The sequence below is a fragment of the Xylocopa sonorina genome, chromosome 3 (assembly GCF_050948175.1).
Source record: "Xylocopa sonorina isolate GNS202 chromosome 3, iyXylSono1_principal, whole genome shotgun sequence".
In the NCBI taxonomy this organism is placed as follows: Eukaryota; Metazoa; Arthropoda; class Insecta; order Hymenoptera; family Apidae; genus Xylocopa; species Xylocopa sonorina.
In genome coordinates this window covers 2,733,895-2,760,888 of record NC_135195.1, presented here as the reverse complement: position 1 = coordinate 2,760,888, position 26,994 = coordinate 2,733,895, and the positions used below count along the sequence as shown (strand labels likewise).

The 26,994-nt window shown below is 36.6% G+C and overlaps 3 protein-coding genes across 4 annotated transcripts in view; 2 read left to right on the top strand and 1 right to left on the bottom strand.

The window, feature by feature from the left end:
- Positions 1–257: 257 nt before the first annotated feature.
- Flo2 (flotillin-2) overlaps positions 258–26,994 on the bottom strand; it is a 177,447-nt gene continuing 150,710 nt past the window's right edge. Inside the window, exons 2-8 of one of the 2 annotated variants that reach the window (XM_076893166.1) lie at positions 4,775–5,071; positions 3,648–3,880; positions 2,950–3,069; positions 2,059–2,273; positions 1,053–1,236; positions 857–954; positions 258–374 (exon numbers count right to left, since the gene is read on the bottom strand). In XM_076893166.1, the coding sequence (XP_076749281.1) occupies positions 368–374; positions 857–954; positions 1,053–1,236; positions 2,059–2,273; positions 2,950–3,069; positions 3,648–3,880; positions 4,775–5,071 (1,154 nt within the window). In that variant the 3' untranslated portion in view covers positions 258–367. Of the gene's footprint in view, positions 375–807; positions 955–1,052; positions 1,237–2,058; positions 2,274–2,949; positions 3,070–3,647; positions 3,881–4,774; positions 5,072–26,994 lie in introns of both variants that reach the window. The other variant, XM_076893165.1, reaches the window with a different exon arrangement.
- On the top strand, positions 11,885–15,901 carry LOC143422352 (glucose dehydrogenase [FAD, quinone]). The gene is made up of 12 exons (XM_076892927.1): positions 11,885–11,896; positions 11,971–12,147; positions 12,208–12,215; positions 12,255–12,317; positions 12,370–12,636; positions 12,682–12,759; positions 12,861–13,039; positions 13,086–13,228; positions 13,391–13,566; positions 13,648–13,676; positions 13,720–13,890; positions 14,400–15,901. The coding sequence occupies exons 1-12, from the start codon at positions 11,885–11,887 to the stop codon at positions 15,899–15,901; spliced, it is 2,805 nt and encodes a 934-aa protein (XP_076749042.1).
- LOC143433673 (glucose dehydrogenase [FAD, quinone]) lies at positions 19,151–22,874 on the top strand. Its single transcript, XM_076911131.1, has 5 exons — positions 19,151–19,558; positions 20,015–20,450; positions 20,617–21,013; positions 21,567–21,849; positions 22,489–22,874. The coding sequence occupies exons 1-5, from the start codon at positions 19,151–19,153 to the stop codon at positions 22,852–22,854; spliced, it is 1,890 nt and encodes a 629-aa protein (XP_076767246.1). The 3' UTR covers positions 22,855–22,874.

Genomic DNA, 26,994 nt, shown 5'->3' with positions numbered 1-26,994 from the left:
ATTCGAATGATTTGTGTGCGTTCTAAGTGTGATCCAGTGTGGTGCGACGGCATGAGGGCTGTACATATACACGCGATCGATTCTGATGATCGACGCATTCGTGGCAGAGGCACGGCCAATCCGTCCGATCGTTTGTGTTCAGCGTTTATTCATCTACGTTTGAGGTAGAGTAATTCGGGAAAGAGAACAAAGTGGAGTGGTCATTGGTGGATGATAGAGTTGCAGAGTAACCTTTTGGCAGTATAGTGTTCGCTTCATTTCTTTTTCTTTTTTTCTTTTTTCAGCCGATTCCGTGTGTCTCATCGCCTGGTCGCCATTCCTTCTTGTCCGTTGCTGCTCTGCCATTACTTTGCCCCTGGTATCTTGCCTAACACCTAAGAACAATCCGAATGGCGAAACGTTACTTGATATTCAAGTCTGGTGTAACAGGTGGAGTGAAGTATAGGTAAAGGCAGATTTATCGATGCTGTTCGTGCGAAATCTACGGGTAGGTCGCGCGGAGAGATTCGGAGGGTTGGTTAATTGAATGCGGTTTATTCTTTGGAGTAGAATGGGGCTACTTGTTCCAACCACGGGTAATTGGTTTAGAGATAATTAACAAGTACAGCTGAAGTGTATAATCTCAACGGAAAAGGGAATAAAGCATTTGTGATTATTTTACACGATATTAATGACAATGTTCCCAACAGGGAGATCTCGTCCTTTGAAATTTCTACGCTTTTCTATTGTAATCCACGAATACTTTTGATATCGAATGTTTCAGCTATGTACAAGTTTCTAAGGAGGCCAAAAGCTTCTCGAACATACTTTTGAGATATCTACACCAGTCAATGCATGGACAGCTGGAGGTACTTGCCCCACAAGGCGCGTGAGTTCTCCGCTGGTTGCGTCGTTTCCGCCCAGAAGGACAATTTCGCTCGTTCTCGCTAATGGCGCGGCTACCTCCGCGGCGATCTGGAACAAATTCGTGCAACAATTTCGTGAAAGAAGTCAAAGATAATTATTATTATATTAATTATTTTGACAGGCTTTAAGCGTAAATAATTTCTTACCTTTGGCAGAGCATTCAAAGCGATGTTCAGAATGGCTGCCTCGCCGTACTTTTTGTAGACGGCCGCTTTCATCCGCATACGATCAGCTTCCGACACCCCGACCGCTTCCATAGCTTGAGCCTCGGCTTCTCCGATCAATCGAATCTTCTCAGCTTCAGCTTCCGCCGAGTTCACCGTCTGCGTCCTAAGGACAATGTTAAAGCACGTTATTATTCGAACGAGCTGGCGATCTAATTGATTTTCACGTATTTATTAACTCGCTTCCTTGTCTATCTGTTTTTCAGTTCATGAGAAATTCTGCAATTGATTTGAAACCAACTTAGCTAGAGACTTGAAACTTTAAACATAGATTAGAAATGAATGTCAATCCAATATTAATATTAAGCTCATGCCATTTGTCCGTCCATCCGTCTGTCCTACTTTTAAAAGGTTGTGTCTTTTGAAACCGCAAGCTTCAATTCGGATTAGGAATCTCGGATTAGGGATCTATATTAGTAATCAGGATTAGAAGTCTGGATAAATATAGTAAAGAAATAATAATAAAATATTTGCTAATGCGTGGAGAAAATGATAAAGCGGTTCTCGAAGTATCGCATTCGCAGACATACGAATTAGAGATAAAGACGGACAGACACAAAAAGAGGAAGAAGTGAAGGAGGAAGACAGAAAATGAACAAATTTTACACACACAAGACTAGAAAGCGAAAGATAATTATTTGAATAAAAAAATTTTTTTAAGGCGGACTAAAAAGTATAAAATAATTTGTCCTAGTTCTATACGGATTTGTAACTCTGTACAGGGAACCCTGAATTTTTAATAGTTATGAAAATAATTGTATGATTTAAAATGAACAATGTGGGGCGCGTGCAATAGATAATTGATGCGTGAATGGTTCATCAAAGTCATTAATAATTTGATTGCAACCATTGATTGTGGAGAAATGAAAAACTCAAATATAGAAATTTGTTCAATTACATTAATCGATTAGTTTATGAGTCGAATTACCTTTTTCCTTCGGCCACTTTGCCCATTTTGTAATGCTCAGCTTCCGCTGGTAATCGGACGGTGCTTTGTAGCTCGTGCTCCTTTCGACGAACTTCCTGTTCCTCCACTTCGATCTGTTTACGCCTCTCCACGACCTTTATCTGTATCTCTTCGTTTCGTATCCGTTGCTTTATCTTCGCCGCTTGCAGTTCGTACGCCAACTGAGCCTCTGCTTTCTATGCCATCGATCAATTCAATTCCATTTAAAGTACATCTTTCACTATGTTCCATCATGTAGAACCGAAACACGTGTTCAACGCGACTGCATATTTACTGATACTTTTTCGCGCCGTTTCAATTTTATTTAAAAACTAAACAAGAATTTACGAATACGTATTTAAAAGTTTTTTTTTTAGATAAATAACGATATTCTGTTTGAATATTCTCGTTTTAGTGGCAATAGGTCAGAATTATATAGCTGTGCTTTATCTTATGATAAAATGATGCGCGCAGTTTTGATTCTATACGGGTTTAATCCCACGGGAAACTGCGAGGTTACATTTTCAAACGGTAGATTTACTGCTCTCTCTTAAAAGAAAAGAATCATCTATCAACCTTATCCGAATGAATATTGTAAAAAGAAATGGGCAATCACAAATTTGTGCAGCTTCATGCATCTATGTCTGCTAATAAAAGGAATAGTTAAAATGATTCGTCTAATAAGAGTGTGATCATAATGAAAGTCAGAGGTGATATTAAAAATTGACTATTGCTGATTGCAAAAGTGTAGCTTTACTAATATAGTATTACAAATAATATAGTATTTGTATCGTAAACGGCACCCAGATTTACCAGCTCGGTAGGAAATGAAGAGATTTCCACACGCGACAAGCTGTAGTAACTAAAACTTACCGCTGTGTTCACTTCTTGGTCGAAATTTGCCTTCTGCAGCTGATATAATCTAGCGTTGTCTTCGATCTTTGTATCGGTGTTGTACTTTATATCCATCGCTGCTTTCTCGCATTCTGCCTCCTATTAATTACACATACATGTGAGTTGCTAGGGATAGTAGCGGGGGCGAACTAAAAATTTTATTGTATTTCATTAAGCTGTCCTCTTCTTTCAATATAGATATTATAAAATAAGGTTTTATAAAAAGTGTAAAAGACTTTTAAGCGTCCACGGTGCCATTTAATAAAGGTGACCCCACAAACACCCTTTATAACGTCGCTCTTACAGGCTCGCTTTGTTACAAGAAATTCTCTTTCTGTTCAATGAAGAATTCCCCTACTAAATCAAGTCACTTATTACGTAGTCTTCTTAAATTGAATTTCAATCATTTTTCTATATCACGTAAATTAATTATAGTAAATGAATTATAGGATTTTCAAACTGGAACTTGCTGCGGCAATAATATTCAAAAATTCATCCAAACAAGTTCATTCATCGCATTAAAGACAACTGAGCATTAAATTTCCATTGTTTTTGTTTCCTTTCTCAAGTATTCAAACCTCTTTAGAGGATAACCGTGCTGTGAAATTTTTTTTTAGAAAATCTCTTTTTGTATCGCGGTTTTATGGGACTCCCGGCTTATCCCATATTAAACATACCCGGATTCCAGCGTCGCGGTTCGCCTCGGCGACGCCGACGTCGGCGTCTCGTTTAACCGCTGCAGTTTGTGACTTGCCAAGGGACGCCAAGTATTGAACGTCGTCGTAGACGTCTTTTATCGTGAAAGACAGAATCTCGATGCCCATACGACCGACGTCTGGCGCCGCTACCTCCCTCACTAGCGTCGCGAACTGATCTCGATCTTTGTACACTTCCTCCACCGATAATGTGCCTGGAAGTTGGTAGAAGTTTGCATTTTCAGCCTCGTTAACTTTCACTGCCAGTTAACTGGCAATTACTATTTATAGTCGCGTCGTAAAGAAAGTAGTATACATATATATTAATCAGTTAAGAACGGTGTTTAGTTTCAAAAATCCCTTACGGGGCGTGTAAAAAAGGGTTAAAAAAAGGCAAAGGCGAGTGTACGCGTCGAACACAGGCCCAATACTCTTATTATAAATTTTAAAAGTAAACGAGGAAGGATTACATTTTTGTTCGATAAAAAGTTAATATAATACAGTTAACTGGTTAAGTAGTTTATGTAATAGTTTATGCAACGCACCAAGTTGTGGCTACACGTAATGTAATATACGAATTTTGTTTATTTTCTATAGATTATGTAGAAAGTTACGTAGATATTTGTAAACAAGTTCATTTTGTTTAGTTAAGACAACGTTATATTTCGATAAAAGTAGTGGGCATATCTCATGAAATTATTATAACGTAAATATACGTTATTATCATATGTATTCGAATGATTTCAGTTGATTCGTAGTTTCTTGGAGGGTAAATATGACCTACTTTTTGCACACGTGACAGCGAATATGACGTTGCCATATAAGGGGTGAAATGTCGAGGAAATTGAAGAAATGAAAGAGTGAAAATCAATAATGAAATATTCGTGTATTTAGTTAATTATAGGTGACTTCAATCTCACATAAATTTGATTAATTTTATTTCCGTGCTTCTCTACTTTCTTCCTAAAATTTTTATACAATAATGCTACGTTTTCCACTTTTCAAAAATTTTATATATTATAATTTTTTCAAAAATTTTCGTAAACATGCACTTAAAATTTCATTGAAACATGTTCGTCAGTCTTTAACTTCTTTTGCTCGAGATTTACCTAGTATCGCACGAAGATGGCCCTCCAGGGTGGAGAGGATTGTCGATTTGATTTCGTAAACGGTTTTTCCCAGAAATTGTTCGCTGGCAGTATGTAATAGCTCGTCAGCCTTCATGATCTTGCATTGTGCCACACCTGTGACAGTTAGCGGCACCCCCTGCGCGGTCTCCACGTTCTCGCAGACGGGGTTCAAAGTCATCACCTCCAGGGAAAGTCGTTGAACGTCCGTAACGAACCACCACGTGAAGGCGTAGCCTCCGACGATGGTTCTCTTCTTCGTGGACCCGCAACATCCTCCTGGAAACACAAATGCAAGATAAATTGGTTAACTTTTGTTTCGATAAGTGCAAACCGGTATCGTGCATGTATAAAAAGAAATTAATTCGCTACGGCGTTTGTATTTCTGTCAGTTAATTGTATTATTTAATATTTCGTCAATTAATTGTACGATGTCTACCGTTTCGTAGGAAAAGTCTACTACATACAAATATGTTTGGTACCTTTTTCATTTAAATGACATTGTAATATACGAAGTGACGATTGGGTGGTATCAAAGTGTTACTTGAAGAGTACGGAGAAGAGAAAGTTATATTGTAATTGATGTGTTAATCTTTTTAAATTCAATAACGTAGTTGTTGCAAAAGTGGTTTTTGTAGTACGGTTTAGTACTGCAGTACAGTTAGTGTAGTACTTGTGATAAGTTCGCTCGTGTCTAATTTATTAATTAAATTACATGACCCACATATGCGCATTAACTGTTTCATAAATAGAACACTTTATGTCAAAAGCACGAATATGCGTATTCATTTCTTCGTTAAAAGAAGAATGATGTTTATCTTATTCCATCTCCAACTCTATGATAAAAACTAATAAAATAGTGTTCTAAAATCCAATTGAATTTTGAAGTAAATAGGGATATTCACCAAATTCTTGTTTCAAGCATAATTTGATAAAACATTGCCATTTTCTAATGTATGAACCTGTATAATTTATAAAATTTCACATTACAATTAGCTGCACATGATCATAGTACAAAAAGAATTCTCCTCTTAGTTGTACCAATTTTACTAATTAAATTATCCCTTTAAATAGTAAACCCAAGCATGTAACGTAACCTTCGTTGTTGTTGTTTTTTCTGCATGATCGGTAGTGTAGGTGGCGAGACAGGTCGCGAAATCCCATAAAGTGGTATCTTTATCCTACGCCTGGTTTGTGACGTCACCACGACCATCGCTGGGTTGAAACGGTAAGTAAGTAGGTCGATTCTCGTATAGCGGTCGGCAACGCCACTCTTTACCGTAAGTTCGCTTCGTGACGTCAAAAAATGACTCCTTGAATACCGGTCACCGGCATTCACCGTGAACGTGACGTTTCTCACGTAACAGAACGATTTCGAAATCGTATACGCACAAATTTTTCGCTCGCATTCGACCCACGTTATCGACATTGCGATATCCGACACTTTAATGTTCGGTTTTATTGATAGAGACGCGAAATGAAACGGGTGGCATAGATATTCGGCGTAAAAATGGAACAGCTGGCAATGAAAAAGGCTGGTAGATGAATGGTTAGAGAAAGGAAAACGCAGTTATAATTAAATATAATAACAATTCTTTCTTTTTAATTGCTACCGTTTGGTTTCGATCTAAAAATGTATGACACTTCAGAGAAAAAGTCATTTAATCATGTTCGACGTTTAAACAATTGACGGTATCTCATTTCGCGACAGTTATTATACAAAAACGAACAAATTTATCACTTACAAGTGTTTACAAAAATGTTCGTAAGACGCGCAACACAAGATTCTAAGAACTGTTTGCGTGCTTGATACGTGTTCGGTATGTACAAATTTCAGAGTCGTTCGATAATGATATTCCGGAATCCTCGTTTGTACGTTACGGTAATCGAAATCCCGTTTATGGTACTCTTTAGTGTTTCTAGCCAAGTTTTCTTTCTACCACGAGAAAGACTGGATTTTACAAAACGAATCGAGGGTTAGATTCGTACAATTCCACGTACAACTTTTTAAAGGGTTAAATTCGGAATATACATTAAAAATTATAGCTCCTAGCACAACGGAATATCAAATTATCCATAAACTAAACTATCACATATTAAGGCAAACTATCCCTACGTATACACCCCAATTCGCATCATTTTAATACACAATTATCCACCCCCAAACAGAACCTCCAAGAAAAAACATTCGCTTTAAAAACTTCTTCATATCCTAAAAACTATTTGAATCTCGTAGAAATTTCTTTAAAAAGTAATATCTCGAAAAGTAAAAACTTCGACTTCGATAACCGTCCCTCCCTTAAAATTCAGGGCGACGTGTCGAGGGAGAGATTCCGTGGGTTTCATGGTTAACCAGGGAAACGGTGAATTAAATGACCGGAAAATGGAACGCGCCACGGAGAGTGATTCCAACGTCCATCGAGTTCCATGGTGCGCGCGTAAAGTTCCATTTCTATGGGGGCAGCCGGAAGAGAACGGCGTGGCGCGGCGCGAGATCGAAGAAGAGAGGGTAAACGAAGGACCGTTATGCGGTGTGTTCTTGGCTTCGAGAGGTTCGTAACCTGTTCGTAGGCTACCACGATCTCTCGATGGATGCAGCGTGAGGACAGCCGCGGCAGGAGCAAGGTCATGGTCAGTGTTACACCATCTTCCGGCCAGTTCTTATTAACCTAATCCTTTCGTGGCATCGTGACGTTACTTTTTTTTCATCGATGATCGAGTCCGTCGGGAAATTCAGTATCCGGGATAGGAAGATCGAAGCTGTTTCAAGCAGTTCTAGCGTACTTCGAAATAGTGGTAGTAGTTCTGTTTTAATCTTTGCGGTCATCATCAATGGTTGTTCAAGTTTCTCGTCGGAGATGTATCCAAATTTTGTTGTACATTTCTCTGACGAAAGTGTTCGTTTATCTTAATAAAGGATATATCAACCGCTCGGGTTTTAATCGAATTATTAACGAGACTGAAATGATTCATTGTGCATTCTGTGGAATTGTTGTTTTAAAAGTGAGTATAAAAGAAGACAAGTGAAGGATAAGAATGAATAATAGCTAGTGGAGTGATTATTAATGTATTTAATGCAAAAACGTGGAATGTATGTGACATTTGTTGCAGACACTTTACTTTTTTTATCGACCTCAGATTAAATGATGCGAGACGAAGTCTAGAAAGGCTCGCGAGCCAAAGTTCGAGAATGATTTAGCATCTATAACTTTAAAAGAGTTAATAACCAAGAAATTAGTTTGAATCGCGAATTAAATTGGACGCTTGTAATTAAAAAAGAAAATCGGAGGGCTTCAGAGAAGATGGCAAGGACGTTTCCCTTTACAGTGTAATGAGTCATACGAAATTATGCGGTTAACGAGACGGGTACGGAATTAACGTGAGGAAGCAGTGTCGAGACAAAAATCTTGCTCGTAGAACACGAACTCGTGTTCTCTTTAAATTCTGAGTGCATCGATTATTTAGAAGAAGAGAAGCTTCTAGACTGCGCACCGGCTACTACCACTTGAGAAGTAGGTGAGCAACTACTGCTTTCCTTTTCAAACGCGTTAAATCTCCCATCGGTGCAAAGTTAAACGGTCGTTGCTACAATTTAAATATTCAGTGTATTGTTTTACTAATGTTGCGGTAGAAAATCTAATATCCTCGCTAATATACTCTTCGTGCAATTTCTTTTAAACAAAATTCTGATTTCTGTACAAAATATATAAAATAACATATACATCGACGATGCGACATTTCATATATTTTTTTTCTGCTTCATAAGTTTTTAGTAAACGAATTAATTAAAACATTTAGAATGAATATATGAAAACATAACGGTTTAATTTAATTTTTAAATGTGAATTTAAAAAGTTCTTGTTAAATGTTAGGAAATGTTTTAATAAGGATTCGATTAATTAATTATTGTGACAGTGAAACTCATGTTTAGAAGATTTTTGTTGTAGCTATGGAATCTGATACATTGTGTTTAATTAAAATTGTCTGTATTTGGTCTTATTCTATTGTCTGTCTTTATGCGTCATTCCTCACACAAACTTCGTACAACCTTTATAGAACCTTACAAATTTGTAATATCTGTTAACGTAGTGTCAATGCGCCAAGATTCTCAAAATTATTGACAGTAATTGCCTTTTATAGTTGTTTAACATTGTCCCTTGGATGGACCACGAGCAACTTCAAACTGTGGTTCACGATTTGTTGTATCGTTTCTTAAACTGTCGCTTAGAGTGATCGTGTAGTGCTGAATTTTTCTTTGTCAATATCTACCGTATTTTCTGTGATCGATGAATAGTGTATTAATAATATCGTCTGAGGATTCTTTACCCTTTATACCTTTACATACAACAATTTTTACAATTTTGAAATATTAATAAAGCATATTGATCGTCTAAACACGCTTAAAATAAAATTGTACGTCAGTTTATTCCTCGTGAACGTTGTACCGTCGAATACTGCCAAATCATCCCCTAACGATTCTGTGCGAACGATCCTTAGAATATAAATACTAAATGCTATTCTTTTTAATAAAATGAATATTTTTTATAACTAATTCCTTGCTGTACATTTCAGAGTATCCACGAAATGAATAACCAGACAATTAAAATTCGAAATAAAGAATAAACGCGTGCTAAAGTACGCACCTACCTCTTTAATATCATTCAGGAATGATATCCTCTGCATCTGTTATCAAGAGATATGTTTCTCCGCGTACTTTAGTTTCTCAACTCTGCGGTTAGAGACATGAACCTTGACAAGACCCAAAAGAATGCAAAAGGTAGTCATGAAAAATGGGTTATCGCTCGTGCAACTTAAATGCTTCAACGTGGAAATAAATGCCCGTTCTGTGGGTCTGACCTCGTTCAGTTTTCCACTTACAGCCTAACCTTGTCAAATGAGAGACTAAAATTCAGAATTTAATGATAGATTGTTAACAACCACGTAATTTCTGTTGCTCGATATGAAAATTAGGACGTAGACGGTGGATTATAATCGAACGTAATTGGCGGAAGTAAAATAAGGTTGTGGATCTGATAATTAGTACCAATGTTGCTCGATACACCTACCTACTTCTATTTCAGACACGACAATTTACCATAAATTGTTCTAAAATAGGCTAAAAGCCATTGAATTGTAATTATCGCGATATTTAAGCTTATTAAGCGACTAAGAATATCAATAAAAATGTTGCTTTGTAATATTTTTAAATTAGAAATAGAAGTAACGAATGTAAGTAACACTTGTGAACTATTTCGAAATTTCATGTAATCTGTGAAAGTGGTATAATTAAGGGTTTGCGTTTGAATGAATTTAGAAACATTGACATACGCTCATCAATTCAGGTGATGTTTCTAACGCTATAAACTTTTTATATTTTATTATGCGATAATAATTAATAAAAGTATAAAAAAGAGAACAATCTTTTTAGATACAAATGGACTTGTACCACTTTCGATAATAATAAATTATAAGCAATCAAGACGAGAGCAAATTTAAGTTCATATTTTTATAGACATTGGCTTTACTGAAATGGATTTGTTAATGCAAAAAATAATAATTAAAATGAAGACATGTAAGTAGACGAGTGATTGAGTTTGTTAAGAAATAACTTCAGTTATATTATAAAAAAGAAAATATAAATGAACATGTGTAGAAAGTAAATTATGTTCGTTAATATAACTAAACTAATGAAGCCATTTATATTTGAAACTTATTTCTTCTTTACATTTAACCTCATGGTAAATTGGACGTATGTAAGCCAGTGAACTCATTATATCATCGTATGTCTTTTTTGTTATAAGTCTTGAAGCTTTATATAGGGGCAACATAGTAATTTTTTGAACTTTAAATGACGCATTTTCTTCTATACAGATTTTAACCTCAGAACCTTTTAACAGATTTTAAACTTCATTCAACATATTTTCTGATGCAATTGTTAATTTCTCTGTACGTATTTATTTCTCTACTTGATGTTGCTTTTTCTACAGATTTGGTTGAGACATAATATCCTCGTTTGATTGCATATCAAAGAAATCTATTGTTTTTCGTTTTTTTCGACCGTTCTGTATTACTAATAGACTTAATTTATTTTTAAGAATAACATTTTTGCATTAACATTTAACAGTTCAAGAAGAAATTTCTGTTCAATGTGTGATTATAAATATACAAAAAGGAGATCTATATTTCACTGAATCCACCATTAACTCACTATTTTCTCAAAAGTAGACTTATATTATTTAAAAAAAAAAAAAAAAAAAAAAAAAAAAACGGTGCAATTACAAGAGGCACAGACGCAGCACGAAATGAGAGAAGCAATAAATCAGTGAAGAGAACCGCAGAAGATGGTATCGTTCGTCGCGGATCTTTCGCGAGGCGACCCCAGAAGTCACCCGTTTCGCGCGTTTCTGCGAAATTCCGCGCACGATTCGGTTTCACGGAAACTTTCAACAATGGGGCGGTACGTGAGGATTGCCACGGCCTCACTGGCCGTGTTAATAGTGAATTACTTAACAGCTGAAAGTTTCATGCATCATTGATATTCTTCTCGTACGCGTCTGCGACCACGTGTGCCGCAAAGCCGACTCCGGCTTTTCTTCGACCGATTTCTACGTGGTCACGGATCGACTTTAATTCGACAGTATCGAGAGACAGTTCGACGAAGAAAGTCCTCCCCTGAATTACCATGAACACGTGGTAGCGATACTGTAGGGAATGGTTTCGTTGTGAATTGTGATATACACCCTTGAAGAGGTTTGATTCTTTTTTTTTTTTATAATAGTGATGGAAAAAAATGAATTGAAGACGATTGAAAAATGACGAAGAGAAGATGTTCGTGGCTACTCCATTAATTACAAGACACTTTGTAACTTTTAATATAATAATAATAATTAAAGTCTTAATTTAATATTTTAATAAAAAAAAAGAAAATATAATTCAATGTTTATTGCGATTTAAGAAATTATTGAGTGGTAGTTTTATTTTCAGAAGTGTAATATGAATTTGTTAAGTGTTTAATAAACTGTAAAAGGTGCACATCCTCGTCGTAGCTTTATGGAGATTTCTGATCGAAGGATAAAGTGAAGTTTTATCGATATGGTTGATCTAGCATTTTAAATTGAAGTAAAATTGGGAATTGTAGTAAGTTATGCAATAAACTATTTAACTATATAATTCGTTAGATAAAAGAAACGAACTATTATTATTATATGATCACTATTATTGCAAATTTTTGTTTATTTTCTCATTGGGAATTTAGTTTATTATCTTTATTGGGAATTAGCACAGAAAATAATTTAAGAAAATCGTTTTATAAAAGGACACTTTTGGACAAATTTCAAATTATTTTAGACAAACAAGTTTGCTAAGAATTTAATTTCAGCAATGTTAATAAAACTTGAAATAACCTCAACGAAGAGATAAAATCGTTAGAATAAAAAAAAAATCCATATTAATAAATTTCTAGTTTGCACAAGGAATTTAAATTAGTACTGATTCAATCTCACAAATTTGATATCGCAGGATATACGTAAAAGAGTTTAAATTAGTATTAATTCACTTTTAAAAATTTGATATCGCAGAGTATACGTAAAAGCAAAGAAACAGAAGAACAATATGGGTATCGAGAGCGTTTTGGCGGGTGGTCTGACCTCAGCATCGACTGGACTCTCGTGGTTCTTTCCTGTACTCGCAGCTGCTCTCGTCTATTTTCAATATGAGGTCTTGGACAACGAGGCACCCCCCATTAACATACCTTCAGAAGTTCTACTTCCATCCTACGATTTCATCGTGGTTGGAGCTGGCTCTGCAGGTACCTCACTTTACGACATTCAACGTTGTATTTTTAAGTAAACAAGAAAGATAACGTGTAAAATTGTGTCGGTTTTTTTTAGAGGATTAATTATTTTAGCAACGAATGTGATTTTTCTCCAGAAAAACAATTGCTCCGCCATTAATGTGATATTAACCGAGTTTTAGGAAAGTTTGATTTTAATGATTTTTAATTTTTATTCACGTATAAACGAAATTTAAAAAACTGTACAGTTAAATTATTAGAAGTGTTTAAATGAAGGTTCTTTTTTTGTTTCTTTTTTTTCATTTTAATGTATGCATCCAGTAAATATGTAAAAAGAATAACAAAAATCATTAAATTAATTGAAGACAATTCTCAACAAAAATACAATTTTATCTTCTTAGTGTTATATATAAATATCCTTTATTTCAATATTTTCAAGCTTGTTATATTGCACCGTTCGAAGATTGCATGAAAAAAATATTTCACTGTGTGAAATTTCAGAGTTCAGTGTAACTTTTTCTTGGTTTTCTCCATACTTTCCAGTTCACGCATTTTTAACGAGAACTTTTCTACATCCAAGATCCTGTTTTCAACGTTCTTCCGCTTCCTGTAAAATTTCGCCTTTCACAGATGACGAATCTTGTGTATAAACTGCTCCGTACAGATTTGATCCACAATTTTATCACTCTTCCCTTAGAAATCCGTTTTAAACTTTACAACAAATCTTTTATCCATTTTTCAACAATGCTTTATACTTTTATATTAAGAAGAAATCTTTCCACTTTATAGTATACGACGTATGCTAGAAAGGCGAACAAAAAAGTCCTTCTAGAAAATATAGTTTAATTTTCAAAACTTTGTTATCTCCACGGTATAGCTCCATCATTTTCAATAAATATCAAAGTATTTCAATTGCAAATTATTCTAACTGTCTCGTCAATTCCATTTTGAAATTTCCTCCAATTCCGTTTCCGTCGTTCGCGTAATTTCGATTAATTTAATGAATCCTCGCTATTTATTCAAACGATTTAAATCGATTTTCACATTCCGCTGTACATCGAAGATACAAGACGCGTTGGCAAGCGTTACGCTGTAGCCTCGTAAATTTTTAAGCTCTCGCGAACTTTCGCTGCAGGTGCCGTGGTGGCGAGCCGGCTGTCCGAGATAGAAAACTGGAACGTGCTCCTCTTGGAAGCTGGAGGCGATGAAACGGAAATCTCGGACGTTCCTCTACTCGCCGGCTATTTGCAGCTCAGTCAACTCGATTGGCAGTACAAAACGGAACCTGACGGGGAGGCCTGCCTAGGTAAATACCGCTCCTCAACTTTTCTTCTAATAATTATCACGTATCGATCTTCCTTCACGCGTTAAACAATTAGTTCGTCGAGTTTAATGCCTTGAAAAGCTGTCACAGTTTCGTTTACGCGGTTACTGTAGCAGTCTCTGTCGAAACAATTTATTAACGAAAACGTAACGCGAGTCTCTTGAAGAACGGAACGTGAATTCTCATTTGATCGTCTATCAATTTAGTTGATTCTAATTCAAATTCATCTTCTAAACTGATAGCAATAAACCTCTAACTGTTTTCGTATTTACATGATCTTGAGTAACCGAACAAGTTTCTGTTGCATTTCAAAGAGGTCTCACCCATTGCGTAAATAAAGAAAGCGAGTCAAACATCCTATGATATCAATTACCCGCAACTATGCACACAATAACACACCTTTAAGCATCTAAAAACAAAGCCATATACGATACACCCACAATACCATCGCGACGTTCAACGAAAAGACTGATCGCAACTGTTTGAAACAGCAATGGAGAAAGGTCGGTGCAACTGGCCGCGTGGCAAAGTGATCGGGGGTAGCAGCGTGCTCAACTACATGCTCTACCTCCGTGGCAACAAGAAGGACTACGACATCTGGGAGCAGCAAGGTAACCCAGGATGGTCCGCCAGAGATGTCCTCTACTACTTCAAAAAGTCCGAGGACAACCAGAACCCCTACTTAGCGAAGACACCGTACCACTCGACGGGTGGTTATCTGACCGTGCAAGAAGCACCCTGGCACACCCCCCTCGCAACGGCGTTCGTCCAAGCTGGCCAAGAAATGGGGTACGAGAACAGAGACATAAACGGCGAGCACCACACAGGATTCATGATAGCCCAGGGGACCATCAGGCGGGGTAGCCGATGCTCGACCGCGAAGGCCTTCCTGCGACCAGCAAGGCTGCGCAAGAACTTGCACATCGCCATGCACTCGCACGTCACCAAAGTGTTGATAGACCCGAAGTCGAAGAGGACTTACGGCGTGGAGTTCTACAGGGACGAGAAGATCTTCCGTATCCGCGCTAAGAGAGAGGTGATCCTGTCCGGCGGGTCGGTGAACTCTGCTCAGTTGTTGATGCTATCAGGAGTTGGTCCCAGGGAGCACTTGGCGCAACATGGGATTCCAGTTATCCAGGACCTGAGAGTTGGTCAGAATCTTCAGGATCACGTCGGTTTGGGCGGTTTAACGTTCATGGTGAACCAGCAGATCTCCATGGTGGAGAAGAGGTTGCACAGCGTCCAAGCGGTGATGCAGTACGCCGTGTTCGGGGATGGTCCTCTGACCGTTTTAGGGGGTGTCGAAGGGTTGGCCTTCGTCAATACGAAATACGTGAACGCCTCTGACGATTTTCCGGACATAGAGCTACATTTCATATCGGGGTCGACGAACTCCGACGGGGGCAGACATATCAGGAAGGTTCACGGGCTGACGAAGAGGTTTTACGACGCCGTCTTTGGACCCATCAACGACAAGGACGTGTGGAGCGTGATCCCGATGCTTTTGAGGCCGAAAAGCAAAGGCGTTATCAAGCTGCGTAGCAAGAACCCTTTCGACCATCCGTTGATCTATCCCAATTACTTCAAGGAACCGGAGGACATCGCGACGTTGATCGAGGGTGTTAAGATAAGCGTCGCTCTGAGCAGAACCTCCGCGTTTAGACGGTTTGGGAGCGAGTTGAATTCGAAGAAGTTCCCTGGTTGCCAGCACATACCGATGTACAGTGATCCTTATTGGGAATGCATGATCAGGCACTATTCAGCGACCATTTATCATCCCGTAGGCACGTGTAAGATGGGGCCGTACTGGGACCCGGAAGCTGTGGTCGATCCTCAGCTTCGAGTCTATGGCGTTAGCGGGCTTCGAGTCATCGACGCGTCCATTATGCCGAATTTAGTCAGCGGTAATACCAACGCACCGGTTATCATGATCGGTGAGAAGGGGGCGGATATGATTAAGGAACTTTGGTTGAAAAGACGAGGAAGGGGATGAGCGAGTGCTCTTCTGACGATGGTCGAAGCGAATTTTATTACGGGTCGTGTTATGTATAGTAGAGTCTTCTGTATCGAATAATTGAACATGGTTCTTCTTCTATCTTAAGAGTCGTTTGTTAAAATAGAAATTGACAGAATTTTTCAATTATTTATTAACCTGTTCGCTGACAACCACGAGTATACTCGTTATATTTTAAATGCACTTTAATGTTCATCCTTTTGCATTGGAAAACAAAAATCTAGAAATAACGGTGTTTATATAAACGCGCAAACTTGGAACGGAAATGGCAATATTAACACGATTACAAAATTTTGTGGCGCTAGTGAATTATTAATAACTGATAATTGATCAATTAAAAATTCAATATATACACATAATTGTCAGTTTGTTTGAACATTTAAGAAAATTACATAAGTAACATTCTAAATCGTTTTTGCAGTTGCCGCAGTCACACTGTATATCATTAGTTTCATGTTAGAATTTACTGTTCTAATTAGATTTATACAGTTGAATAAATTATATATTTGCAAAAGAAGAAGGAATTTGTAGTTAAGAGATATACGGAGGCTCTATCGCGTTAATTACTACTGTATATATTATAAACATGTACATTTTCTCTTATTCCATTGGTACATAGTATTTTATTTGAAAATATGTTGTAAAATAATAATTATATACATACATGTATCGAAAGCTATACATGTACAATCAACTCTTTTATAATACGGTTTTCATGGAACATGGAAGGAACTAATTGTATTATATTATAAAAGGGTTGACTGCTGTACTATATGTTGTGCGCCATTTTAATTTACTTCAGATGTTCACGAAGCATCCGTAGTTCAAGGGCTGAAATGGATTTGTAATTTTGAACTTTGTATATATCTATAGTTAATCGTGTGCTTGACTTGTTTTGTAAATTGAATGACTGGGTGTGTGATATTTGTAAATATTACGTATATTTTTAATTTACGGTGCTCAGAATTATGTGCAGTAAGAATAGGAAAATTAGGATAGATATTGACGGTGGTATAAAGTTACATGAAGTCTTTTAAGCATAATACTTAGTTAAGTATGTTTTATTTAGAAGAATATTTTTTGCTGGGTTGTTCGAAATGAGCTGAATTCATTTCTTATGTATTTTTTAAAAATGTTACTATTTTTAATACATTAATTATATCGTGAGAATCTTTTCATTCATACTTGCAAGAAAATAGATAATAAATCTACAGAAGAAATTATATTTTTGTATTCATATCGAAATTAATATAATCATAATCCCTTTAAAAATCACTTATTTATTTTCTAATATTATTGAAAATGTTAAATCCAAAAAATTATAATATTAATAAAGAAATACTATTAGTATTATTGAAGTTTAATTATATTACTATTAAGTTTTAATTATGTATAATTTAGAGTGTAGTCCTCTAGATATAATAGACACGGTCTGTAAATAATAAAATTATATTTTGGGAATACTTCATTAATGTAAATAATGAATATGATAATACGAATAAAGGAAACAATTTTTTAATAAACACCTTGAGCGAATGAATAAACCGGAAGTGTTCGATAAGAATCAAAATCGATTACATCGATATTATTCATTAATATCAACATTCACAATAACAGCGACAAATAAATTACATCGATTTCATTGAACGTTCCAAAAAATTACATTTGAACGTGTAAAAAACAGCTGATGCAGCAGTACGTAACAACTGTAGCTCTTGTTTCGTTTTCTTTGCTTTTAAATTTTGCGATATGTTGAATTAACATCGTGCGTTAACATTGTACGTGCTCTTTACATATCCTCGTATGACAATAAAAATCGATGTCGTTAAATGTGATTTGTATGATGTTAAAAATATATGAAACAACTGCAGAGCAGTCGACGCTTGGTTAACGAACGTAACTCTGTGAATCGAGTTGGCGCAAAAGTGATTTTCCGGCTGATTAGGTTCAGTGACTGTTATTGTGTCGTTTATTGGGTGCATTCTAGCATTTCTTTTTATTCCTGCACAAAACGAGGTACATTAATTTTCATTTACGCGTATCAAATTTTTTATGCGTGCATTGAGTAGTAAATATTGTTCGTCAGTCGTGAAAATTTTTAGATTTTGTTATTGAATATTTCTGTCGATGAGATATTTGATTACGACACTGATTATGCCATATTGTTCATTAATTTCATGATCATTTCAATATAAAAGTCAAATGCAAAAGTTCATTAATTACTGAAATAATTTTGGATGGTAAAGCAGCCACTTTTGTGTGTAGCATTATGTACAAAGTATTTAATTATGTGGAAGGAATTTAAATTTCTACTTTCACGAAAGGTTACATAAAAATTTAAATACAGCGAGTGGGTCGTGGATTCGTTTTAATTTTTGAACATCATACTGTGTGAAGAAACATTAAAAATAGGTCAATGGTTCTTACGTCGTGTGCTATAAAAATAAATGTTTCATAGAGTAAAGCAGTAAAGTGTAAAAAATAGAAAAAAATAAAGTTCAATAACTTTCTGATTAAATTTCGTGAAATAATTAATGAAAAACGAAGGTATCAAGTTATTGACGCACGCAATGAACGAGATATTTTGAATTCTTTATGCAATCGATCATGAGAATTTTATAATCTTATACAAAATGCAATGTAATTTAACTAAACGAAACGATGCAAAATTTTTCATTTAAAGTGAAGAATATAATTTATCATGCATTATTTGAATTGCTAATTAATTATAGATTTAATGGAAGTCCAACATCAACGTTGGTAAAAATGTTATATAAAATTTTGACGTGACAACCATTTTTATATTTTTTCGAATAATGTTTTAAATATCGACAGATTTCCTGGAGAAATTCTCTCTCTCATAAAAATGATTGTGGTGTCAAAATTTTATTTCCACAAGGAGTACTTTATATAAAAAAAATCTACACAATCATCAGCTAACTGTGTTGAAAATAATTCTCTTTCGATTACTTAATTTAGAAACGCTCTAAACGAAACCTTAACCAAAGTCCAAAGTGTCAGTCTAAAAGTTAAAAAAACTGCAAACACAAAAATCTCTATAAAAACAATTAACATTTATAACAAGAATATCTTCACAACTATGCAATATCGATAATTCTACAATATAGCACTAAATCGAGACATTAAAATTTTAACAGAAAAGTGTCACAGCTAAATAAATATATTTCGTTCAATTTGAATTAGTGACGGAAGAAGATTTCTCGGAAGATGGCGGACATTGGAAGGATGTCCGCGATGCGAATAGCAATGTCGTACGGGCCGGAATTGAGCTTCTTGGTCCTCCTTCGCATGCTGATCGGCATGTACAGGTCAGACATAATCGATCGTGAGAACAGAGTAAAACCAATGCCTCTGGTTCGTCTTCGAAATAATTACGATTTCGTTATAATCGGAGGTGGTTCCGCCGGTTCGGTGCTGGCCAATCGTTTATCGGAAAACGGAAATTGGTCGGTCCTGTTGCTCGAAGCCGGCACGGACGAGCCGGACTTGTCCGACGTGCCGATGCTGTTTCCGGTCCTTCAGCTTACGCCATTGGATTGGCAGTTCAAAACGCATCCGTCGGACAATTATTGCAAGGCGATGAACGGCAATAAGTGCAACTGGCCACGTGGCAAGGTATTCTTTTTTCTCGTTCTCCAGGGTTATCTTTATTTTTGTTTTTAATGCTGTTTTTAATGCATTATTCAGAAGCACAAAGACTAACAAGACTGTAATAATTATAATAAATGTTACTAAAATGCGTCCACGGAAAAAAATAGTAATTAAATAATGACAATACCATGATGCAATGTTATGTTCAGGAAAGCAAATCTTAGCGTTATCATTGTTTAATTATTATTCTTTCCCGTGGACGTATTTTGTAACATTTCGCTATATAAAAATAAGTGTGACAGGCTTCTTCGTACGTATACTAATTTAAAAAGAGAAAAGTATAAAAGCATTCCATTGATCAACGACAAGTAACAACGACAAGATTCCATCTTTAAAACTGTAACCAACCCTATCGAATGACATCCCCTAGAAATCTCATATTTAAAAGAACCGTACCGGAAGTACTCGATTATGATTCAGGTACTAGGAGGAAGTAGCGTACTGAACGCGATGCTCTACATCCGCGGAAATAAAAAGGACTACGACGCGTGGGAGGAGATGGGCAACCCGGGGTGGAGCTACGAGAGCGTGCTTCCCTATTTCAAGAAATCCGAGAACATGAAGATCAAGGAGCTCCAGGACTCGCCTTACCACGGTACCGGTGGATACCTGAGCGTTGAACACTTCAATTATTATTCACCTGTGACCAGTTACCTGATGAACGCGGGCGTGGATATGGGTTACGATGTCGTGGACGTGAACGGAGCCACGCAAACCGGATTCACCTTCTCGCAGGGAACTCTGAAGAACGGGCTGCGATGCAGCACCGCGAAGGCATTTCTTCGACCAGCTTCGAACAGGAGAAATCTGGATATCAGCACCAGATCGATCGTGGAGAAGATATTGGTGAGGGAAGGCGAGTACCATTTTCAATTCCCCTTTTTGAACAATTTTAGTTTAGTTCTTCTGCTTTTAATGCGTGGATAATCATTAATTTTTTAATATTCATTTTTGATTATTTTTAAATCTTAAAATAATTGCTTGATAATATAAAGGCAAAGTTAATTCGCATCAAGTTGCAGATGGAAAATCGAAAACTGCTTACGGCGTGCAATTTCGATCCGGTGGCTTACGTTACACGGTGAATGCGAATCGTGAAGTGATTCTGTCAGCCGGAGCGGTGCAATCGCCTCAAGTGTTGATGCTGTCGGGGATAGGTCCGAGGGAGCATCTGGACGAGCTCGGGATTCCTTTGATCCACGATGCTCCCGGCGTTGGCGAAAACCTTCAGGACCACGTGGCAGTCGGTGGATTGAGTTATTTGGTGACCAAGCCGAAAAATTTCACCGGCGTCGAGCCCTTCACCTTCAACTTGGTCAAGTCCGTAAACGCGGCCGCGCTCAGACAATTTGCCATGAATCACAGTGGACCGTTGCATATTCTCACCGTTGCCGAGGGCATGGCTTTTATCAATACCAAGTGAGCTGTTTTCTTGTCTATTATATTGCCCTAATGATTGAGGATATTTCAGTTTCTAAGTTTCAGTACTCTGTCCTTGTTGTATTTTACTTTAGATATCTTTAGTTCCATTTGGCGTAATTATTGAGCTTTCAGTGTGTACATAAAATGAAAATTATTGATATTTTTAGTTCCACTTGGTCTTAAAATTCAAGTGGAACCTAAACGAAAATTTATTACACTCTATAAACGTTATAATTAGTATTTTACTTTAGACATTTTAAGTTCCATTTGGCGCAAGTATTAAGTTTTTACTGTACATGCAGCACTAAAATCTTTGAAATTGATGCTAAACGAAAATTTTATTTGGCATAACCATTAAGTTTCTATTGTGCATATAAAACTAAAATCATTAAATCTTTTTTATGTTCCAAGTTAAACGCTATATATATTAATACTTTGCGACAATATCGCAAACTGGACAATATAGCATACTGGACCGTTCTGTTACTTAACTGCCTATTAATCAAGATTTACACGGAACCACGTTGAACGAATGAACCCCGTTTTTCAGGTACGCGAACAAATCAGCGGATTATCCTGATATACAGCTCTTCCTGTCTTCCGTTTCGGACAATACGGACGGTGGCCTCTTCGGTAAAAGGGACTGCAACATTAAGGACGATTTTTACGCGCGTATGAACGAAAATATCCTATTCATGGATTCGTATACGATCTTCCCATTGCTGTTGAGACCTCGAAGCAGAGGATACATCAAGTTACGCTCGAAGAAACCTGATCAGCATCCGCTTATTGTTCCTAATTACTTCGACGATCCGTACGACCTCGATGTTCTGGTATATTCTAAGCTTATCGTTTATTTATTAATTCACGTTAAACGAGTTTTTTGGAAATTTCAGAATTCGGGTCATCGAAAGTTCCTAAATGGTCGATTTTACAGCGAAAGTTCATTTGTATGATCACAATATATGCAAATGAAATTTTCGCTTGCGTCAGCTAAAAGACCACGTAAGAAACAACACTTTCTCGAGGGTTGATTACGCCAACGAATTTTTTGATTTGGCATCGGTCTTTTTTATTTAATTGTAACATATAAAATGTTTCTTCTCTTGAGCAATTTCAATAATATGCAGTGGGTTAATTTTAAACCGATAATCTAAATTATTTTTCTTATTATTAACATACCATGGGCAGGTAACAATATTTGTATAGTTTACTCTAATATTTTTTTAATATATGATATTTCTGGAAACAGTCAAACAGTCAAACTTTCCTTTTTATTATTTACAGAGAGTAATGCAAAACAAACTATTCATTAATTTACGAACGTCTCACACAAAAGGTACTAATACCCGACCCGCCCATAGTGTGTTAAGGATAACAAAAAAAAATGTTACATACTTGATTAAAAATTAAGTATTCATAGACCGACCTAATACAACTAAAACGTAAAAGGTAATTTTAAATGAACACAGGCAGAGGGGGCAAAGTTCATCTACGATATGAGCGAAACACCGACGATGAAGCAGCTGAGGACTCGACCGAATCCGAACAAACTATCCGAGTGCTCGTCGTTCGAATACCCATCGGTGGATTATTGGCGTTGCTTCGCGCGATACTACACGATGACGATTTATCACCCGTGCGGTACATGCAAAATGGGCCCAGCCAGTGACAAAATGGCCGTGGTCGACGCACGGCTGAGGGTGCACGGCGTATCCCGTCTGCGAGTGATAGACGCCTCCATCATGCCGATTATCATTTCCGGGAATACGAACGCGCCGACCATTATGATCGCCGAGAAGGCTGCTGACATGATTAAGGAGGACTGGAGGGTCTAACAGCTCGAAGCCTCATTGATTTCGCGGAACGCACGCAGTGGTTACTCGCTCGTTACGAAGGGGATGCAAATTCCAGGCGGGAGTTGAGATTTTTGTAACGAACGCCTTCACGAATCTCGTACAATTTGTAAGTTTTTAATATTAAAAAAGAATATGGATTCGTGCAGAGTTCTTGTAACATGTTTTGTAAGTCAGACATTAGACATTGAATACATAAAAATGTGAAAGCTGTTTTTATTTCATTTGCGCTGATTAAACGATAAAATATAATTAAGAAAATTAATTTTCTACAGTTTAATGTACTTATGTTAAATCTTCATAGACATTTGTAGAGTCGTACTTTTGGACTATCCATAGATTCTTACAAGCAAATTTAGAAAGTTTCATATCTTCAGAACCCATATAATAATTCGATTAATTTAAGATCCTAATTCTTTTTAAAATAATGCAAATTTTAAAGGTTTATGTAAATTTTGGTGACTAAACGAATTGATACAAGTTCTTCATCATTGAACCAACACAAGAACCAATGCCTATATAAACATCATTCTAATCGATATCTAATACATTAGCATCCCTCAACACGGGTCGACAAGAATGAGAACTTGACCAAAAATAAATGAGTAACCACTGTACACGTTACGAACATAGATGAATCAGTTACTTCACGACAAACTGTAACAACTGTAAGATTCAGGCGATACTAACTACAGTTATAGTGGCGGTAGTTTATTTTCTGAAATTTGAGAAAAAGCTATAATTTGCTATAGACAGCCGCCGTCAGGAATTTTCTTGCGCCATCGCGCCAGTGCTACGTTACATAGCTATCGGAATCGTAACCACGGTATATTATACTTCCTCGAGAAAACTAGCATACGCTGCGTCTCGGGTTGCTCGGAATCGTGACTGAACAGGGAGGAACGGAGAAAGGGAGAACGGTGTTTTAATTATGTAATGGAGCAAGTGGATTGTCTCGGTAACGGGTCGAAGCCATGAAGTTCCGAAATGAACGCTGTGCAGGTTAATGGAATATCCCCCTTCGACCGTGCCGCAAGTTATCATGATTTGAAACAGCGAAACTGTCACTGCGATTATGCGTACGAGTATTATTGTATTTTAAATAGTTGTGTGCTAGAAAATGATAAAACTTAACAAATTCATTTGCTTTTGGGAAAAAGTCAGATCTGAGGGGGAATAGATAGACATTCTGTCTTGGTTTGCTGTGACTGATCATCTTTTCTTAATAAATTCAAGCTTTATTTATCAGATAATTATCAGAAAAAGTTTAAGCCACCTGAACTTCTCTGAAGCATGATTTTATTTAATAATCTTATCACCACCTCCTTGTAACTTTCTTCTAATGTTTCATAATATAAGCTTCTGTGCGCTCTATTAATTTTACAGTATTTAATGCAACAGTTGCATAGTTCAATTTGCGGAACATTTACATATTCATTGTAGTTGAACAAGCGTTCCGCCTCCTCTGAATTTAAACAATTAAAAATATAATAAAATGACTCGTTTCTAACGATTCGTGTGAAGTTTTCTGTACCATATATTTAGTGATTTCAGCAAAATCGCTTGTTTGAATAATTCGAGGCAATTAAATAAGTTTGTTACCAGTAAAATAATTTATGTTAATATTTATTTAACATATGCAGAGATTAAGTTTATTTAATTAGTTCCTTCTAACAGTCGTATTACAGAATAGGTGGCACTTCCATTCACTGACAACACGTAACAGTATTAAATGGCCAACTAATTAATCCATTCTCTCTTCTACAGCCTCTATATATACAATGTGATAGCAGTTGGAAGAAACTATCTAATCAACTAGTCTCAATCTCCTCTACTAATAACATTAAAAGTCCAACGTGAAAAACTAATTCCTACACTTTAAAACTTTCAACCAAACAAATCATTGTACAATACAACAAATACAAATAAAGGGAGAAACGAAGGTAATACGGAATAAAAAATTTCTTTTAGCATGCGTAACGATCAACAATTGCTGTTAATTTAATGCCACTTGTCTGTTCGTTATTTTCACAAAAAAAATTCAGAAAAATCCAGCACAACACTTTTAACGGGTTGATCCGCGTGGATGATACGCTATCGAGAGGGAATCGAAGGAAAGCAGGATAGAATTCGGATGATTAGTTAATTGGAAAGGTGAACTGGTTTTGAGGACACGATCCACTGGCTGTTACGTAATCGAGGCTCAAAGTAAAAGTTTCGGACATAATGTATTATTTTGTGGGATCCTTTGAACGCCGCCCTGTTTTATCGCAATCGAATGGGTAATTGCGCGCGAGTTCAGACTGTTTTTCCTTGTTGCAACGGAACTTGTAAAACGGGGAATTGCGCAACGGACGATTGCGTTAATTCGCCGAAACATTTCGAAGCTGAGCCGATTTGATGCTTAGTATTCTTTCGCGTTCTTTGTATCGGAGAAAGCGAGATCGGAGATACCCGTACGTTTATACGGTGCTAGAAAATCTTTTTAAACGCACGAATAAAATATGGAGCGCGCGCTGCTGAACCAGGGGACCAAAATGGCGGCTCGCGATGCGCAATTAAGTCTTAACCGCGACATCGTTAATATTCGCGCGAACTTTCTTCTCGCTTTTCTTAATAAAAGTTCAGAATTTCTATACGAGCAGATCTGGTGTGTTTATATAACATGAGCGAGAAAGAAAGAAAGAGAGTAGATTGTGGAGGTGCTTTTATTCACTTAGTTATGAATGCTCGATTGGTTTTGTACCCTTACAATCAGATTGTTTGATAGATTTCTTTGCAGTTCTCTTTGGGCATTTCTTTTCTAGTATTTTGTTTGCTGAAAATTACGAGAAGAAGGTTACGAAACATCCGAATAAACTGGCAAATTGTTACAGTTCTTACGGACTGGAGTTAGTATTTGATCGTCGAAGTGGAAAAGCATGTAGTATTTTATGTATTTTTTTAGTATTTGATTTAGTTTCATTAATCACTAAGGCTTACATTTGTAATCGCAGATGAATTAATTGCATAATCATGGATTCAGTTATTCAAATATTACCTTTGTTGCAACACAATGACAGTAGTACCTTCTATTAATTGAGACTTGATGGATTCTTGACAAACGTTTGCCGATTCCGTTCAGTAAATAAAACCGTAATCCAATTTACAGCAGTTCTAATCAACCTTGCTACGAGCTCATAAACGTCGCAAGTGTCTACAGGAAAATGCGAAGGAAACTCTCGCGCAACACGACTTCATACAGCACGTGCATCAGTTTGAAGCGATTTTACAGGTCACGTGAAACTAGCACAGCATTGATGTTTATGTCATGGACAACCATGTTGATGCTACTCCACGGTACACCTACGATGTATGAAGTTTTAATGAACAGCCGAGTAATAAGCGAAAAAAAAGACGATACTGTCAGTTAGTAAACTGACAGAGGAAGCGGCTGAAGCAAGAAACGCGCTTCCGTTTGTATTAGCAGGAGCATGCCAGGAAGTTCTCCAGAAAATCATGCAATAAAATGTCGCAAATAGATTTCAATAGGTTTCTTATCGTAGATCTACTGTTAACGAGCACGAAAGGATAAAACTCTGAAAAAGAGGACAAATTGTTTCTAAAGAGGCTTTTAATATTGCTTTCTTTTGGGATTTACAGTTTTTATGGACATGAGTGAATCGGCTGACAAGTTTCATTAAAGGTTCCTTCTTAATTAGATATGTATCTGCACCAGACATGGCAGATAGTATTTGTAAAGTGAATTAGAAGGAAAAATTAATTTGTATGAAAATATATTTGAAAAAAAGCAATACATATTACCGAGTCTTCCTTTGTCAGTCTGTTTCTAGCCTTTGACAGTACATAATTTAGTAAGACAGAAAAAAGACTTTTACACCAGTAAATTTATCTTTATCTCTCATTTATATTTATTGATATCTCAAACTTTTTTGGGAGCCAGCAAAATTTTCTAGCGTGCCATGTATATTGGCATACCTGATCCACGCATACGTATATATCACGAATACTTGGAACGAATGATCAAAGACTACATTAACTTTGTATAAACAAAGGCGTTCGTTCGTTTCGAAAATTTCACACCAAACGTTTCCTCATTGCGTGGCATTCGTGAAACAGTTA

Excerpts from the sequence above, each read along its gene's own strand:
- LOC143422352 (XM_076892927.1), top strand. Across the intron at positions 12,637-12,681 it reads ATTCAACGTTGTATTTTTAA|AGGATTAATTATTTTAGCAA; the intron begins GTAAACAAGAAA and ends GGTTTTTTTTAG. Across the intron at positions 12,760-12,860 it reads ATTAATGTGATATTAACCGA|GTTCTTTTTTTGTTTCTTTT; the intron begins GTTTTAGGAAAG and ends GTTTAAATGAAG.
- LOC143433673 (XM_076911131.1), top strand. The coding sequence starts at position 19,151 with ATGGCGGACATTGGAAGGATGTCCGCGATGCGAATAGCAATGTCGTAC. Across the intron at positions 19,559-20,014 it reads GCAACTGGCCACGTGGCAAG|GTACTAGGAGGAAGTAGCGT; the intron begins GTATTCTTTTTT and ends ATTATGATTCAG. Across the intron at positions 21,850-22,488 it reads CGTACGACCTCGATGTTCTG|GCAGAGGGGGCAAAGTTCAT; the intron begins GTATATTCTAAG and ends AAATGAACACAG.